The sequence below is a fragment of the Lichenostomus cassidix genome, chromosome 6, assembly GCF_008360975.1.
Source record: "Lichenostomus cassidix isolate B80296 chromosome 6, HeHo_3.0, whole genome shotgun sequence".
Taxonomy (NCBI): domain Eukaryota; kingdom Metazoa; phylum Chordata; class Aves; order Passeriformes; family Meliphagidae; genus Lichenostomus; species Lichenostomus cassidix.
The window spans coordinates 5,338,192-5,352,238 of record NC_139487.1 but is presented as its reverse complement, the minus strand read 5'-3'; the positions used below and the strand labels follow the sequence as shown (position 1 = coordinate 5,352,238).

The 14,047-nt window shown below is 44.7% G+C and overlaps 1 protein-coding gene across 3 annotated transcripts in view; it reads left to right on the top strand.

Moving 5' to 3' along the window:
- Nucleotides 1–14,047, top strand: part of GRK5 (G protein-coupled receptor kinase 5) — a 151,589-nt gene that overhangs the window by 88,166 nt on the left and 49,376 nt on the right. For 2 of the 3 annotated variants that reach the window (XR_014853130.1, XM_085064717.1), the window contains exon 3: nt 5,988–6,100. Coding sequence is in view for 1 of the 3 variants with exons in the window: in XM_085064717.1 (XP_084920843.1) it covers nt 5,988–6,100 (113 nt within the window). In the remaining 2 variants the exon portion in view is untranslated. Of the gene's footprint in view, nt 1–5,987; nt 6,101–14,047 lie in introns of those variants that run through there. The other variant, XM_085064718.1, reaches the window with a different exon arrangement.

The following is a 14,047-nucleotide window of genomic DNA, read 5'->3' as shown; positions in this document are numbered from 1 at the left end:
TTCTTGAAGTCCTGACTGGCCGTGACATCTCCAGGGCCAAAGACCATCAAAAAATAAGAATAAGAAGGTAATAAGTGGGTCTGTAGAAGCATTACCACAGCCCATCTTGGGGTCTTGCTGTTGAACACAAGGATTATCTTTTGCATTGAAGCATTTTTATTAGAGATGGAAAACCATCTATTGTACAATGCAAGAGCTAATGTTCCAGCTTTCCAGATTATTCTGAAATACAAGAGCAACACAGACACTGTTAATAATGCAATCAAAGCAATTTAAATCCTTTTAAAGCATCCACAAAGGATCCTTTGATAAGAAGCAACTTTCATCAGCCTGAAAGACTAGGCAGTTCAGTGTGTGTGCTGTTCTATTAAGTTTATATGTAGACAGTGGTAATTCCACTTTTGGCTGGAGAAGAGCAGCCATAAATTATAAGACATCTTTATAAGCACCAGTGTTAGACTGGCTGGTTTTAAATGAAAAATGTATTTATATTAATATAGCTCTAAATGGGGTTATTCAGTGCTTAAAGATGCAATTTGTTTTCCATTAGTACTCTGAATGGACACAAAATAATTCTGTAAACCTTAAAGGCTTTGGTCCTTTTTTTCACAAAAGGAAGGAAATTGCTACAAGTGCAGAGTGTACGATGGGCTGTGAAAGTCTCTTTAGTTCAGTTGTGCTGCACATTTTTTAATCTTGCTTTTAGTTCCTGCCTTTGTCCTTTTCATTGTGTGCCCCTGCAAGGGAGCTTACCTGAAGAAAGCAGAGATGGGGGAAAAATCCAGAAGTGGTTTTATATTTGGGCTGGGCTGGGTAGCATCTCTTTTAGCAGCATCTCCCTGAGTTGGAGTGAGGAGGGAGGAGTGAGATTTTGGGACATCTCTATATGAAATTTCCATCCATCTCAGGGATGTTGGGGATCACTTTGACAGGCCTCCACCCCTTGGAAAAACAGAGTTTTACTTTTGGTGTGCCAGCAGTCTTAGGAATTGATGCTGCTCCTATTGCCCAACTTGAGTGTAGGGACTGAGGTATTCTGTTGCTTTCTGCCACTAATTTGGGGTGGTTTTTGTTGTTCTGGAGCAAAGCAGGTGAGAGGCAGAGAGCAGTAGACAAGTAACAGACTTGGAACAATGCCTGAATGGTTTTGCTTCACCTTAAAGAAAAAGAAAACAGGGAAGGGAAAATGAGTTCTGATCTTGGATCATTAAGCATGAGCAGGAAATGAATTATTAAGTCTTCCTACACCCTCTTTGGGCATTCCAGCTGTTTGTTTGTTGGCTTGTTTGTGAGGTTTTGTTGTTATTGTTGTTGTGCGTGGGCTTTTTTAGGCAGCGTAATTACTTTGCATTTGGATCTTACTCAGTTTTCATCTGATTTAATGCCAAGGATAGCAGGGATCCAGAGGTCAAGTCCAAATGTTCCTGTGCAGCAGCATGGTGCATGTCTTCTTGGCGATTCTCCATGCATTTCTTTGGAAAATCTGCTCTTGGGATTCCAGTGTGTTGGAAAATAAAACATTGCTTAATAGATAGTACATAAATACAATCCTTGGCCACTCCAAGAAATGACCAAAAAGCTGAAAAGATGTTCCTGGCTTTTGTAGACTTGAAAAGTGAGATTTAAACTGAGCTCATCCTCCCCACAGGCATCTACAGGAGGAAGCCTCACCAGCTGATCGCAGAGGTTGGATTTGCAGCCCTTCAGAATGAGTTGCAGAAGTGTAACTTTTATAGCAGTCTCACTTTAGGCACCTGCACATTACACTGAATATCAGAAAACACTGGTTTTCAGACAAGAGCTATCACCAGTTTTTTACTTCAGCACTAACCCATCAAAACCCACAGGTATATTGCAAATGTGAAAGAGGAGGGAGGACCTGGTCTCTCTGCAGCCCACTGTTTCTCTCCAAGAGGTGATATTTTTAGCCAGACAAAAAAATGAAAGGTATTTAAATGAGAAATTAGGACAAAAAAAGCTTCCCAAGGCGCAGGGAGGTTTTTTAATCTAATTAAAATATTAGATTTTCCTCCCTTTTAATTGAAAGTTGGAGATTTCAATGTCAGCAACTCCATTACCTTCTGTTGTGTTTTTCACTTCACCAGTGGTGTGTTTTGACTGGTATGAAATTTTGTTAATAGGACTACTGTTCTTAGACATGGGCTCAGATATTTTTCAGAACCTTGCCAGAATATCTGTTGGGGAACAAATTTGGCCATAGACATTGAATGGTAACAGCATTATCTGTGTGCAGGTGTAGCTATTTTGGTATGTTCTGTGAGCTGGGTGCTCTTGAAATTAGTATTTCAATACATAAGCTCTGAAGTAAAGGGAAAAATGAGTCAGTAGAATTATGAATAAACATCATTTATCTTTATTTATCTTATGAATGTTAATTATGGCATTTTATATAATACCTTTTTCTATATTAATCTGTGTTGTTGCTCTGTTGGGAAGATGGAGAATTCACTTGCATGCGCGCGTTGTTTCCCAGTGATATTTTCTAAATAAAGAGTTTGGCGTCAGCGAGAAGTGTCTGCTTTCCCAGGACTTTGACCCACCCAGCTTTTCACCCCCGTTTTGGGTGACTTTGCAGGTGTTAAACAGGATGGCGCTGAGGCAGGAGGGTCTGACTACCAAAGATACCACTCTCTGAGCTGTTTTAGTTACACTTCATCATCGTAAGCATATGGTTTCACTTCCAAGTGTTTAACATTTCCATTTCCTCAGGAAATCATTCCTTCTATTTTTTAAACTTTTGAAACGGGATGGATATTTTTGCTGGCAGGCGGAGCAGGAGCGACACAAGGCTCAGCCCCAGCCCAGGAGAGCCCTGGCTGTGATCCCTGCCTGCCTCCCCATCCCTTTTCCCTGCAGCAGCTCCTGAGCACGGCTCAGGGTGCCCCAGCTGGGTCTCTGGGGTGCAGCATGCTGTTCAAACACTTCTGCTTTCCTTGCTAGAATAAAACCATCCATTCCTTTCTCAGCTTCAGCTGAGAGATGTGTTTTTCTTTCTCAGTCCACTCCGGGTCCTTGCATCCCAAGAATTAGTTGAGTGCAGATTCCTTTAGCTGACTTACTGAGGCCAATGGCAAGATCAGGGCCTAAGAAAATAGTTTGTGTCACCTCCAAGGAATGAAAGCATTTTCATCATGTGTTTATTGTCTGTGTTGGTATATCCAGCAGTTAAATGCACATGACAGAGGAGTGGATGGCTCCAGGGAGCTGCTCTGGCTGTTGTGTTTTCAGAGATTATTTCTGGTATTTCCTTTTTCCATGTTACAAATGGGTCACCCTTCTCACGTGTTGGCCAAGTTCTGTAGAGTAGGGGGAAGTCCATGCCTATGTCTTCATTATGTTGTGTTTATCCACATATGTTGTGGTGTTTAGCTGCTTGTTTTCTTTTCCTGTTATGGATGAGCAATTTGCACACTGATTTAGCTGATATCACTGTCCCTTTTGTTAGAAAATCATCTTCTGCTACACTGGGTCTCACCACGTCATGACAACTTCAATAAACTGTATTTTGTACAACAAGTGTTGTCACTCTGCATCAAATAGTGCTGTAAAAGAGGAAATATGGGGCAAACCAGCTGATTATTGTGTTTGTTCTCTCTGTTTTACTCTGTTATGAATCCAGACAGTGCTTGTTTAGCATGGGGAAGCTTGCTGGGCTTCTGGAGAGATTGAGTCCTGCTGTGTGCTGCTGCTATTTGGGGTGTATGTTTTATTCATACCCTCACAAGAGTTAGTTAGTCAAGGCAGCAGAAAACAGCATCAGACAGATGTGGTTAAATCTTCACACCTCCCAGGAGAGCTCACCTGAGCTGCTGAGCCTCTGGGATGTTGTGAGTGACTGTTCTGATTCACTTGCCTGACTCCTTCACCTACCTTAGTGCTGTACATGTCTGCACATCCCTTCAGCAATTGTCTTCTCACTAAAAATGCCACTTGGCCAAGCAGCATGTGCTGGTGACACCCACAAGGACACCCCAAGGCTGCTCCATGTCCCAGAGATCCCACTGGCTTTGCCACCACATGGATCAGTGCTGTGATGTTCTGTGCTGAAGGCTCCAGCTCAGCCAAACAAACAGTGCCAGGGGGTGGCTGCTGATAATTAGATAGACTGGAGGTCAAGTTAGGATTTACACAGTGATTTTGATCCAGTTTTACTTGTGAGAGTATCAAAACATTGCAGCCTTCTGGATAGATTGAGTGATATCCTGATCCAAAATGGAATGGCAGTGCCAGCGCAAAAATGCTGCTGGTATGTTGTTCCCAACTGCTGAGAAGACCAGAGCAGAGCAGGACCACACTGAATTAAAAGCACAGTTCAGCTGCTCCCAGCCTGTGTCTCCAGTGCCCACCCTGAAGTGCTTCAGGGAGCAGTTCCTGAAGGACAGCCACCCCTGCACCGAGGTGCAGCCCTGGGCAGGCTCCCTCCTCCCTCCTGGGTGCTCCTGCCTGCTGTCACCCAGCTGCAGGAGAGCAGTCCAGCACCTCAGACAGCATTTTGTGTTCAGAACTAATGTACCCAGACAGTGGGGAGGCCCTGGCACAGGTTGCCCAGAGAAGCTGTGGATGCCCCATCCCTGGAAGTGTCCAGGACCAGGTTAGACAGAGTTTGGAGCAAGCTGGGATAGTGGAAGGTGTCCCTGCCCATGGTAAGGGGCATGGAACTAGGTGATCTTTAGGATCCCTTCCAACCCAAACCATTCCATCATTCTGTGATGATTCCATGAAGTCCTGGTTTTGCAAAACATGCTCCCCAGAGCACACCCTGAGATGAGCAGGTCCTTCAGCTCAGTGCCTCCCTGGCCAAGGTGAGCTCCATCACAGACATGTGCCTGCATCCATGGAGTGGGAGGAGCTGAACGGCACAGGAACCATACCAAAGGGGAATAAAAGACATTGCAGGAGCAACTCCAGGCCCAAGAGAGAAGTAACCAAGGCACTGACAACTTGTGTGGGTTTGGTATGTCTGTTTGCAGTGCTGTGTTATGTGTTTAGAAGCTGGTTGTTTCCATAATAACAGCAAGTGCCATATGGCAGCGAGGAGGGTGGTGAGAAGAATGCCTAAGGAAACACAGTATGTTGTTTGACATGTGTGTACTTGTAGAGGAATAACGTGTCTCAAGCAAGGATTGCTGCTCCAAGCAGGCTGGGGGATTTTCTGCTCTCACCACAAAAATATCCGAAGCCCTTGGCATTTGTGCTGGTGCAATGCCAGTTCATGACGCCTGCCCTTCATCCATTTCTCCTGCTGATAGTCCTTGTGGTGGGCAAAGGACCTTCTGCTTTACTGCTGGTTGCTTTACTGATGGTTCTGGGTGCACCAGCATGGGAGAATGGCATTTAAAAATGGCTTTTAAGGGGAAATGCAGTTCTGTAAGGAGTGCTGTGTGAAACTGAAACGAGCCAGATGCCATATGCTCCATCCATTCCTTAATGCTCTGCAATTAAATAGCAGAAATTTTGAAACCTCTGAAAACTCATAGTTTACTGTAATTGTTTAATAGAAAGTGGGCTGAGCATTTGCAGAGATTAGGAGCACTTTAGTGTATATCTAGGAAGCATCCAGGAAGGTCCCCATGAATTCCAGCTTTTTCTACATTTTAATGTGTGATTCATATTTCAAACAGTTGTAATTTTCTCCCCACATTCCCACCAATACCACCAGTCTGAACTGTACCCTTGCATACATTTCTACCACAGAAAAATACGAAATTATTTTTTCATAATAGCTGAATGGCTTTTTTCTTGACCTTTACCAACATTAGCTCTACAAAATTCAGCCTCTCTTAACTGAGTCTCAAAGCTATTAATTATATTTGCATTTGGATACCTGAGATGTGGTGGCAGGGAGAAAGCAGTTGTTCTGTTTGGGGTGGTAGTTCTGCACTCGCAATGCTTTCAACTCATGAGCAACCCAAAAGGCAGAGCTCTTCTCATCTTCATGCTTCTCCTCTCCTCTTTTTTGCCTCTAGAGAGAGATTACTGCAGCATCTGTGAGAAGCAGCCCATCGGAAGGCTTCTCTTCCGGCAGTTCTGCGAAACCCGGCCCGAGCTCGAGTGCTGCATTAGGTTCCTGGACTCGGTGGTAAGTCGATTCTTGTGGGATTTTGGGGTGCTTTGCAGTGTTCCCCTGACAGAGGAGGCTCCTCTGACCCCAGGCAATCTCTGTTTTGTGGGATTTTGTGTGGACAGGGCTGGCCCCAGCAGCACTGGCACCACTGGCAGTACAGGGACACATGGGTCTGGTGCCAGCCTTGGGGGACATGAGCCACCAGAGTGGGGTGGGGGCAGGCACCCCCACAGTGCTGCTGTGGCCTCCCTTCGTGTCAGCACCCCAGCAGCTGTGAGCAGTGTCTTCTGATGGGGGTGAAACCTGCGCTGCTGGGAGGAAAGGGAAGTTGAGAATAGACTGGAAAGAGAGGATGAGGAGTGTCATAATCCTAATACCTCTTACCAAGCCTTTTCAACCACAGACTTCAGGATGATTTACAAAGGATATCCTGATAATTACCCTGTTCTTTCAAACAGGAGAACAGAGGCATAAGGTAGAGAGGTGACTTGATTGAGGTCACTGAGAAACAAATCTGTTCCATTTTCCACCCCAGTGAGCCATCAGTTAACCCGGCCACTGAGCATCACCCCAAGCCCTGGGGGACCTGACACTCTTTCCCAGTCTGGCAGCACTTGGCCATGTGTGCTGCCAGCTGTTCACAGTGGAAAGGTCTCTCAGTGGCTTTTTTTGCTGGGAACCTGTGGGAGGGGAGGGTGTTGATCAGCTGAAAGGCAAAATGGTGCCGGAGAGGAAGATGAACTTGTCACTGGGTGTCTGTGGGGTCTTGCTCCCTGGCTAACACTGACTGTCAGAAGCAAAACCATGCATACCAACACGAATAATTATAAAATTATGTTTGTACCATGGTGAAGCTATTCTGAAGTGTAGGGAAATGTGAGGATTGCACTGAAGCTCTAAAAGCAACAGTCTGGGAGAGGACACGTGGTCTTTTAAGTTTTATATTACTCCTGCAGTAACTATAGCAAATCTACAGCATCACAAAAAGTTGGATAAAGTCATATTTGAATCAGTTTTAGCTGGTTATGACTTCAACCTGTGTTTCCTAGCACTGGTTGTGATTTTCTCTGGTGAAAGGTGTAGCCGCTGAGGTACATGAGACATCTGACGAACACTCTGAGCAGCTGTGCTCAAGACCAGCAGGCAGCAGGACACTTTGGGTACCCTGAGTGTGTTTGTCCTGCACTGAACCAGCATTGTCTGATGAAGGAGCACACACACTCATCCAGGGGGAGGCATCCCTGCAGAAATGCCATGCCAGGTGTGACACCTGCAGCCCACAGGAGATGGGCAATGCCACCTGCAGAAACCCCTTGGAAGACAGCCACAGAAAACTGCTAGCAAGTGGTTTTAATTTCAGACAGAAGTGGCAGAGTCATCAGCTCTATTCTCACGCCTCCCTGCAGCTGCAGGTGGCACGTTTTGGTTCCAAGCCCCCTTGTGCAAGCCCTGCATGCACTCAGGGCATGCCACTGACAGCAGGAACAACATCTGGACACGAGGACACATCTGTGCCCCCAGTGCCACTGGCCCCAGGACTTGATGTGGCAGCCCTGGCTGCCCAAGCCTGTCCCAGCCTTTCCTGTCACACTGGTTGCCCAGTTCGCCTCAGGCTCTGGGAATTGAGGAATTGAGGGCACTGTGTCATTTCATCCTCCCAGCCCTGTGGAGCAGTGACAAGCACTGAGACTCCGTGTCCTTCCCTCATCTGTGCAGCACAGGCCACACTGCTCCTGCAAAAGCTTGTGGTGGCACTGGCTTTGTTTGAGAGGTCTGTCTGCAAGTGATCCCAGACTGATATTCCCAAATCCCTCTGCAAAGGTGTGCTTTGCACCCAGGCCAAGTTGCTTTTGCAGACTGGAGCTGCCCTGTGTACCTTTACTGGGCCAGGGGTCTCTTCCCAGTTAGGCTCAGACTGGCACTATGAAGATTTAATTAACATAATGCCTGCCTGGGTGGAGGTCTGAATAGTTATCTTTCTCTCTTCTTTTTAACACTAATTAACAGCAGTCTCCTTTGTCTATTGATTTCAAATTCTATATAAGCTTGCTTCTAGCCCATGAAAATCCCTGAATTAGGCAATGTTAAGGTCAAGCAACACAGCCCATAGCCATTAAATTGGATGATTGCTACTGAAATTTGCCCAGCGGGGTCACACTGTGTTTAGTGAGTAGTGGGATTCAGGCCAAGCCCTATGTTAGGCAAGAAAAGCCCTATAATGAGACCAGGAGCCTGACTTTACAGCCCTAATCTGAGACCACCAGGAATGTGAAACCTTTTTGAGACCACCTGCTGTACCAAGCAGGAAAAGCCAAGAGCCTTCTTTTTCATTTGTTCTAGTTATTTTTCTAACATGAGATGCAGAAATTAGCTTTGTATAATGTCAGATAAAGGGAAAAGATAAAAGGAGATAATATTTAGCTGTTCATGAGAGAGTCACAGAGCTTTTTGCACATTGAAAGGGAGGACCACCTCTCTTTTTCAGAGCCTATCTAAGTGACTTTAGCAGGTCACACAGTAAGTCATTGGCGGAAGCCAGTACTTGATGCCTCCCAATTTTTGGTACAGTTTTTTAACTCATGCACTCAAGTGTCTTCAAGGAAAGAAGAGACTGGGACTTCTGGGAGGAAATCAGAAGCTGAGTCAGATACTCATAACATCCTTGTGGGAGACTAAGCTCCCTCACTCCTTTGCTTCCAAAGACTGGTAGAATCAACCAGACCTTGCAGACCCAAATATGTAGAGACCAAAAAAAAATCTTCTCTTGACTGGCCATTTATGTCAGCTGTTGTGTGAAATAACTAACCAGGTCTGATGTAGTCTCCTGCAAATGTCATTATGGCAACATTTGGGGAATTTTTGTCTGTTGAACAGTTGTTAAGCTGCTTTCTGAAGAAAAAGGATTTGTATCATTAAATTCTGCATGCATGTAGGTGTGTAGCTGTCAGTTCCCTCTGAAACCTGCGAATACCTTGGCCAATTTCAACCAGTAATTGAGACAAAAGTGCTCAGAGGCATAAAGTCCCTGCATGTTTCCTGAGAGCAGTGTTTGAGTAATTAGTCACAATCAAGTCTAACATGACATGTGGTTTGCAAGCAGCAGCCCCCAACATTAGATGGTAACAGTGATAAGAACAAAGAGATGCAGAGCTGTGCAGCACAGCACTGGTGGAGCTGTGGCTGTGTGGCTCCCAGTGCTGCTGTGGGACAGGGAGTGCTTGTCAGTCTGTCTGTCTGTCTCTCTGGGAAATGGAGCAACAGCAGCCCCCTTCTCCCAGCTGGCACAAAGGGCTGTGAGGACAGACAGCCATCTCTTATTGCGGATATTGTGCAAACAAACTCATGACAGAGGTCCTGATTGCAGAGATGAGATATCCACTGAGCACCAGCGTGGCTCTGAATTCATTGCGTGCTTATCTGGCTGCATGGAACCACAAAGATCTCCCATGAGCAGCTCACCAAACCCTGGTGTAGCCATTCAGATGCAGGAACTACGTGACCATAAACTATCCTCACTAGATGGAGATGGTTTATGATGAAATCAGCTCCTCTAGAAGCCCTTAACCCAGGAATCACGCACAGTCCTGAAGGACACTTTGCTCTGCTTACAGATATTTCAGTGGCATCATCTGACTTTGGAGCTGTTGAAAGACAGCCATTAGAATAAAGTGTGAGGGGATGTGTTTCCTGTGCTGAAAGGCAGATCAGGGAGCAGGGAAGGTGCTAGCAAGATGTGTTTCCTTCTCCACAGCCAGTGCCTCCAGCACAAGGAGGTGGCAGTTCAGTTCAGCAGGGACCTCTTGCTCCTGTCCCCTTCTCATCCACACATTCCCAGGGTGCCAGCTCCTGACATTGCCTTCTCCTCTCCTGTGATTTTTATGTGCCATTAGAATGAAGACTTTAGATTCAGGACTGCCTTTCCTGCTTCATCTACTCACATTTATAATGGGCTTTTTCCAGGGGAGGGCTTTTAACATTTTAATGTGGAACAGATTTGGGTTGACTGGAGGAGAATGTGGACAATTTTGGTCATTATTTTCTCTCTAACTGGAACAATGTTACTTTTTTTGCACCGAAGTCACACAAAATTATGTCCTCTGGAGGAAAATATCCCTGCTGCCTCTCCAGGTTGTTTCTGCTGGTGATATCTGGGCTCTGGGGCTGGGGTGAGAGGTGAGAGGCACAATCTCCTCGGGTGGACTTTGCAGCTGAACGCTTCACCAGACGTTGTGCTTATCTGGGGTGAAAGGATGACTGAGCATCCATTTAATGCCATTTGTAAAAACCCTGTCTTGCTGTTAGGGAGATTTCATTTGGTTAAGTCCCTTTTCGTGGTATATAAACCATCTGTGTATGTGTGTCTTAAAGCTGTTCAAGGCTTTTTCCATCAGAAATGCCAGTTTGTTGATATCAACAAACTCATTAACTCAAAATGTGTTTTTAAACAGTCAAAAGGGCTCTTTTTGCCCTGCCTTTAAATATGAAAAATGTGGTTTCGAGTTCACTTTTCATTTAGAAATGCGAGTTATTATGAATCCCAGCTGTTTGGGGTTTGCTTTCCAATTTGGAGTCACAGATTTTAAATCTCCAGCGGAGGCAAGTGCAAGGACAGCCATTGAGGACAGTGCAATAACAGGGCAGAGCCTGGACTCTGGGAAAGGAGTGAGCAGAGAGAGATTCTGGGGATAACAGAGGAGGGAGCTGAGAGAGTGGAGGCATAAAATTGGGACTGAAAACCCAGTAACCTCCTGCAGATGCTCAAAAAGTGATTCCACTGTTCCTGACTTTTACCAAGAAGACCAAACTGCCTGGTGGGAGTCTCTGTTCCCATCTCCATCTCCTGGTGGGTACAAGGGATGATGATGTGGCAATGCCATGCTGCCACAGGCAATCATCAGCTCCCTGCTGTGGGACAGTGTCCTCCCAGATCTGCAGAGAGATCTCTCTGGATGTGTTTTTCCATTTTCACATATTTTCTAAGCCACACACTTTCAGGAGCTTAAATAATACTAAGATGAAAATCAAATACTAGATAAATTGGTGTGTCAGAATTAATGTGAGCCCCTGTGGGGTCCCTGTGTCATCACCCTGGTAGCTCTCCCTCCATCACAGGCAGCTTCTAGCCCCCAAACCAGAGCTGTCCCACAACAGCCACAGACTAGATGTTACTCCCTTCCCATCTGAAGGGCATTTTTCCATCTGATCTCTCTCAGCCCATCCCAAGGGCAGCTGCTCCAAAGGGAAGAATGCTTTTCTCCCCCATTCCTCCACCCAGCCAGGGCTGCCTCTATGGAAGAAGGAGCCATCAAAGTAACTCCTACCTCCAAAACAGCAGCCAGAAGAAAAGTTAGCAGCAAGCAGTGGCCAGCCCACATCCTCTCGCCATTTGGGCTGCAGGATCTGTGTCTGCCCACAGAAAGAGCCTTCCCTGCAGCTCGTCCCATGGAGTCAGGGCGATCGTAAATCCTGCCCTCGTTTATGGGCTATGAATAGGGCCCTGTCTGACCTAACTAGGGCATGGAGAAGCTATTAGACTTCAGAGCAGGAGCCTTGAAACACATGCCTGGACTCATCAAAGGAATAATGGAAAATATTTCGTTCCACATGGATTTTAAGTAATGATGTTATTTCTAGCAATTAGGGATTTGCAAACTGTAGCCCTGATTTTGAGAATTGGGAAAGAAGGGGAGGTGTCTTGTGATTCAAGCACAAGGCCAGGAGTTGAAGACCTTGGTGGCTTCACAGGCAGGTGGCAGAGGGAGTGTGGGAACATCCCTGTTTATCTCAAGGTCGTGACTGAAAATGTGCCAATGCCTGTTGCTGAATAGCTCAGAAATGGCACTGAAGGGAGAAATAAGAATGGACTTAGAAACAAAATGGAACAGACTGCTAGTGCAGAACTGCAGTGAAATCAGCAGTGCTCACAGTTGGAGATTAAGGTTCCTTCTCACATCCTCACTTGTCTGTCACTTCCCACCTGCGCCACCACAGTGTCACATTTCCTGGGAATGTCAAATGCAAGTATAATTAAACTTTCCTTTTATTCTTCGCTGTCTGAGACAGAATGAGATATTCTGTGTATGCATAGGTGTGCATTTAGCTCTGCATATGTTGGATCCTGTCAGGAACTGCATTTCAAGACATCCAGTTCTTGCTGAATTTCTGTCTTCTGGTCTGTCCTGATTTGTTGCCTGTTGTACAGTTTGGATGGGATGTAAATGTTACAGGTTTTATGTGGCAAAAAAGGACATCAAATTTTGTGACATCTCCCTGGTGCACTTCAAGTAGCAGATGATGACTTGTAATCAGGTTTTATTTGCTAGGGAGCCAATATATTATCAGAGTCTGAAATAAAATGAAAGAGAGAGAAATCTTAGAGAAAAATGCTGCTAAGATGCTGTAAGCATTTGAGAGTTTCTGTACTTTAAGAGCTGAAATGACCCACACTCAGATACCATCTAAAAGGACAGGAAATTGGATAAAAGATTCTTTTAAACCCTTGCATTAAGTTTTATGAGAACATAATAAGTTTCATCCCCAAAATGGTCCCTCAAAGAGAAGTACTGTACTTGTGGATTTTAGTTTTTGGCGGTTTTTTCATCACTTTTGTTTGTAGCCATTATCATTTCCCAAACCAAATCATATCATAATTCCAGATTGCTCAAGCAACCTGCTATGCCTGTGTGTAAATATGAGCTCCAGACTTGAGCTGCAATAGCTAAATAGCTTCTGGCCAGATAGAAGGGCAATAGCATTATTACTACATTGTGGTTTCCATGTCATTCCTAGGTTTGCTTAGCTGGGGTATCCATTACAGCCAGTCTGCAGATTTATTGCATCCAGCCTGGAGCAGTACATACATCTTCCAGTGGGCAATAGTTCTGAAATTTGTTCTTCCAAGTGTTTGCCAGTTCAGTCTGATTTACCTTCTTCTTCTTCTTTTTTTTTTTTTCTTTAACTTCCTCCTCATTTATCATCTCAGACAGCTTGTATTGGACCAGGTTGTTTAATTGGTTTGGCAGGGTTTTCTGGGATCCTTTTTTTAATACAGTCATGAAAGCTGTTAGGCTGTCTTTTTTTTTTTTTTTTTCTTCTGGAAAATATTTTGATCCAAAGGCTAAAACTTCATATCCCAGGCAGTGCCAAGCAGTAATATCTCTAAGAACTTGTTGTCATTTAGCCACTGGGGTCCCCTGCAGCACGTGTTTCCTTCAAATGCTTGCCATGGATCCAAAATAACTGAAGTGATTAATATCTTCGTGGTACACGAGTACTACTTCTTTTGTTTCTTATGTAAACATTGTCCTGAAGCTCATCAAAAGTCAGTGATGCTTCAGTACCTAGAATAGTCAGAATTTTAAAATGTAGGTGGACTTAGTGTGTGAGGATGTGGTGCTCCCTATTTTAATGCACTAGAGAAGCCAAAGAGAATTTTGGTTTGACTGTCTATTCCTCTAAATGGTCTCTCTCATTTCCTCTTGGTCCTAAGAAATCTGGCTAAGAAATCAGCCTTCTGGAGGGACTGAGCCAAGGATCACTAAAAGCGATGGGCAAGTCTCTCTGCTTTGCACAGGTATTGTTAGAACAAGGGCAAGATGTAAATATATAGAAAAGACACATATAAAAAGACACACATCAACCAAAAAACAATATATTGAAGGATGTATATATAGATATTCACCTGGCACTTGAAATACCACTGTGGCAAGAGTTAAAAAACATTCTCTACTACTACTGTTGACCTTCCTTTTGAGCAAAACCAAATGAAGTTGACATCTCTTGTGACTGAATGCTTTCTGAAAGCTGGCTTGGCAAGGCTATAAAATATAAATTAATTCAATTGTATTGGTGTTAATTGAGAGACAAAGCCTCAGAAGGTGCCGCTCTAGGGTTTGGTCAAAATGTATTGGAAGGTTTTTAATAAGGTTGTGTGTACAGGTTTTACTTCCAGAAAATGATATT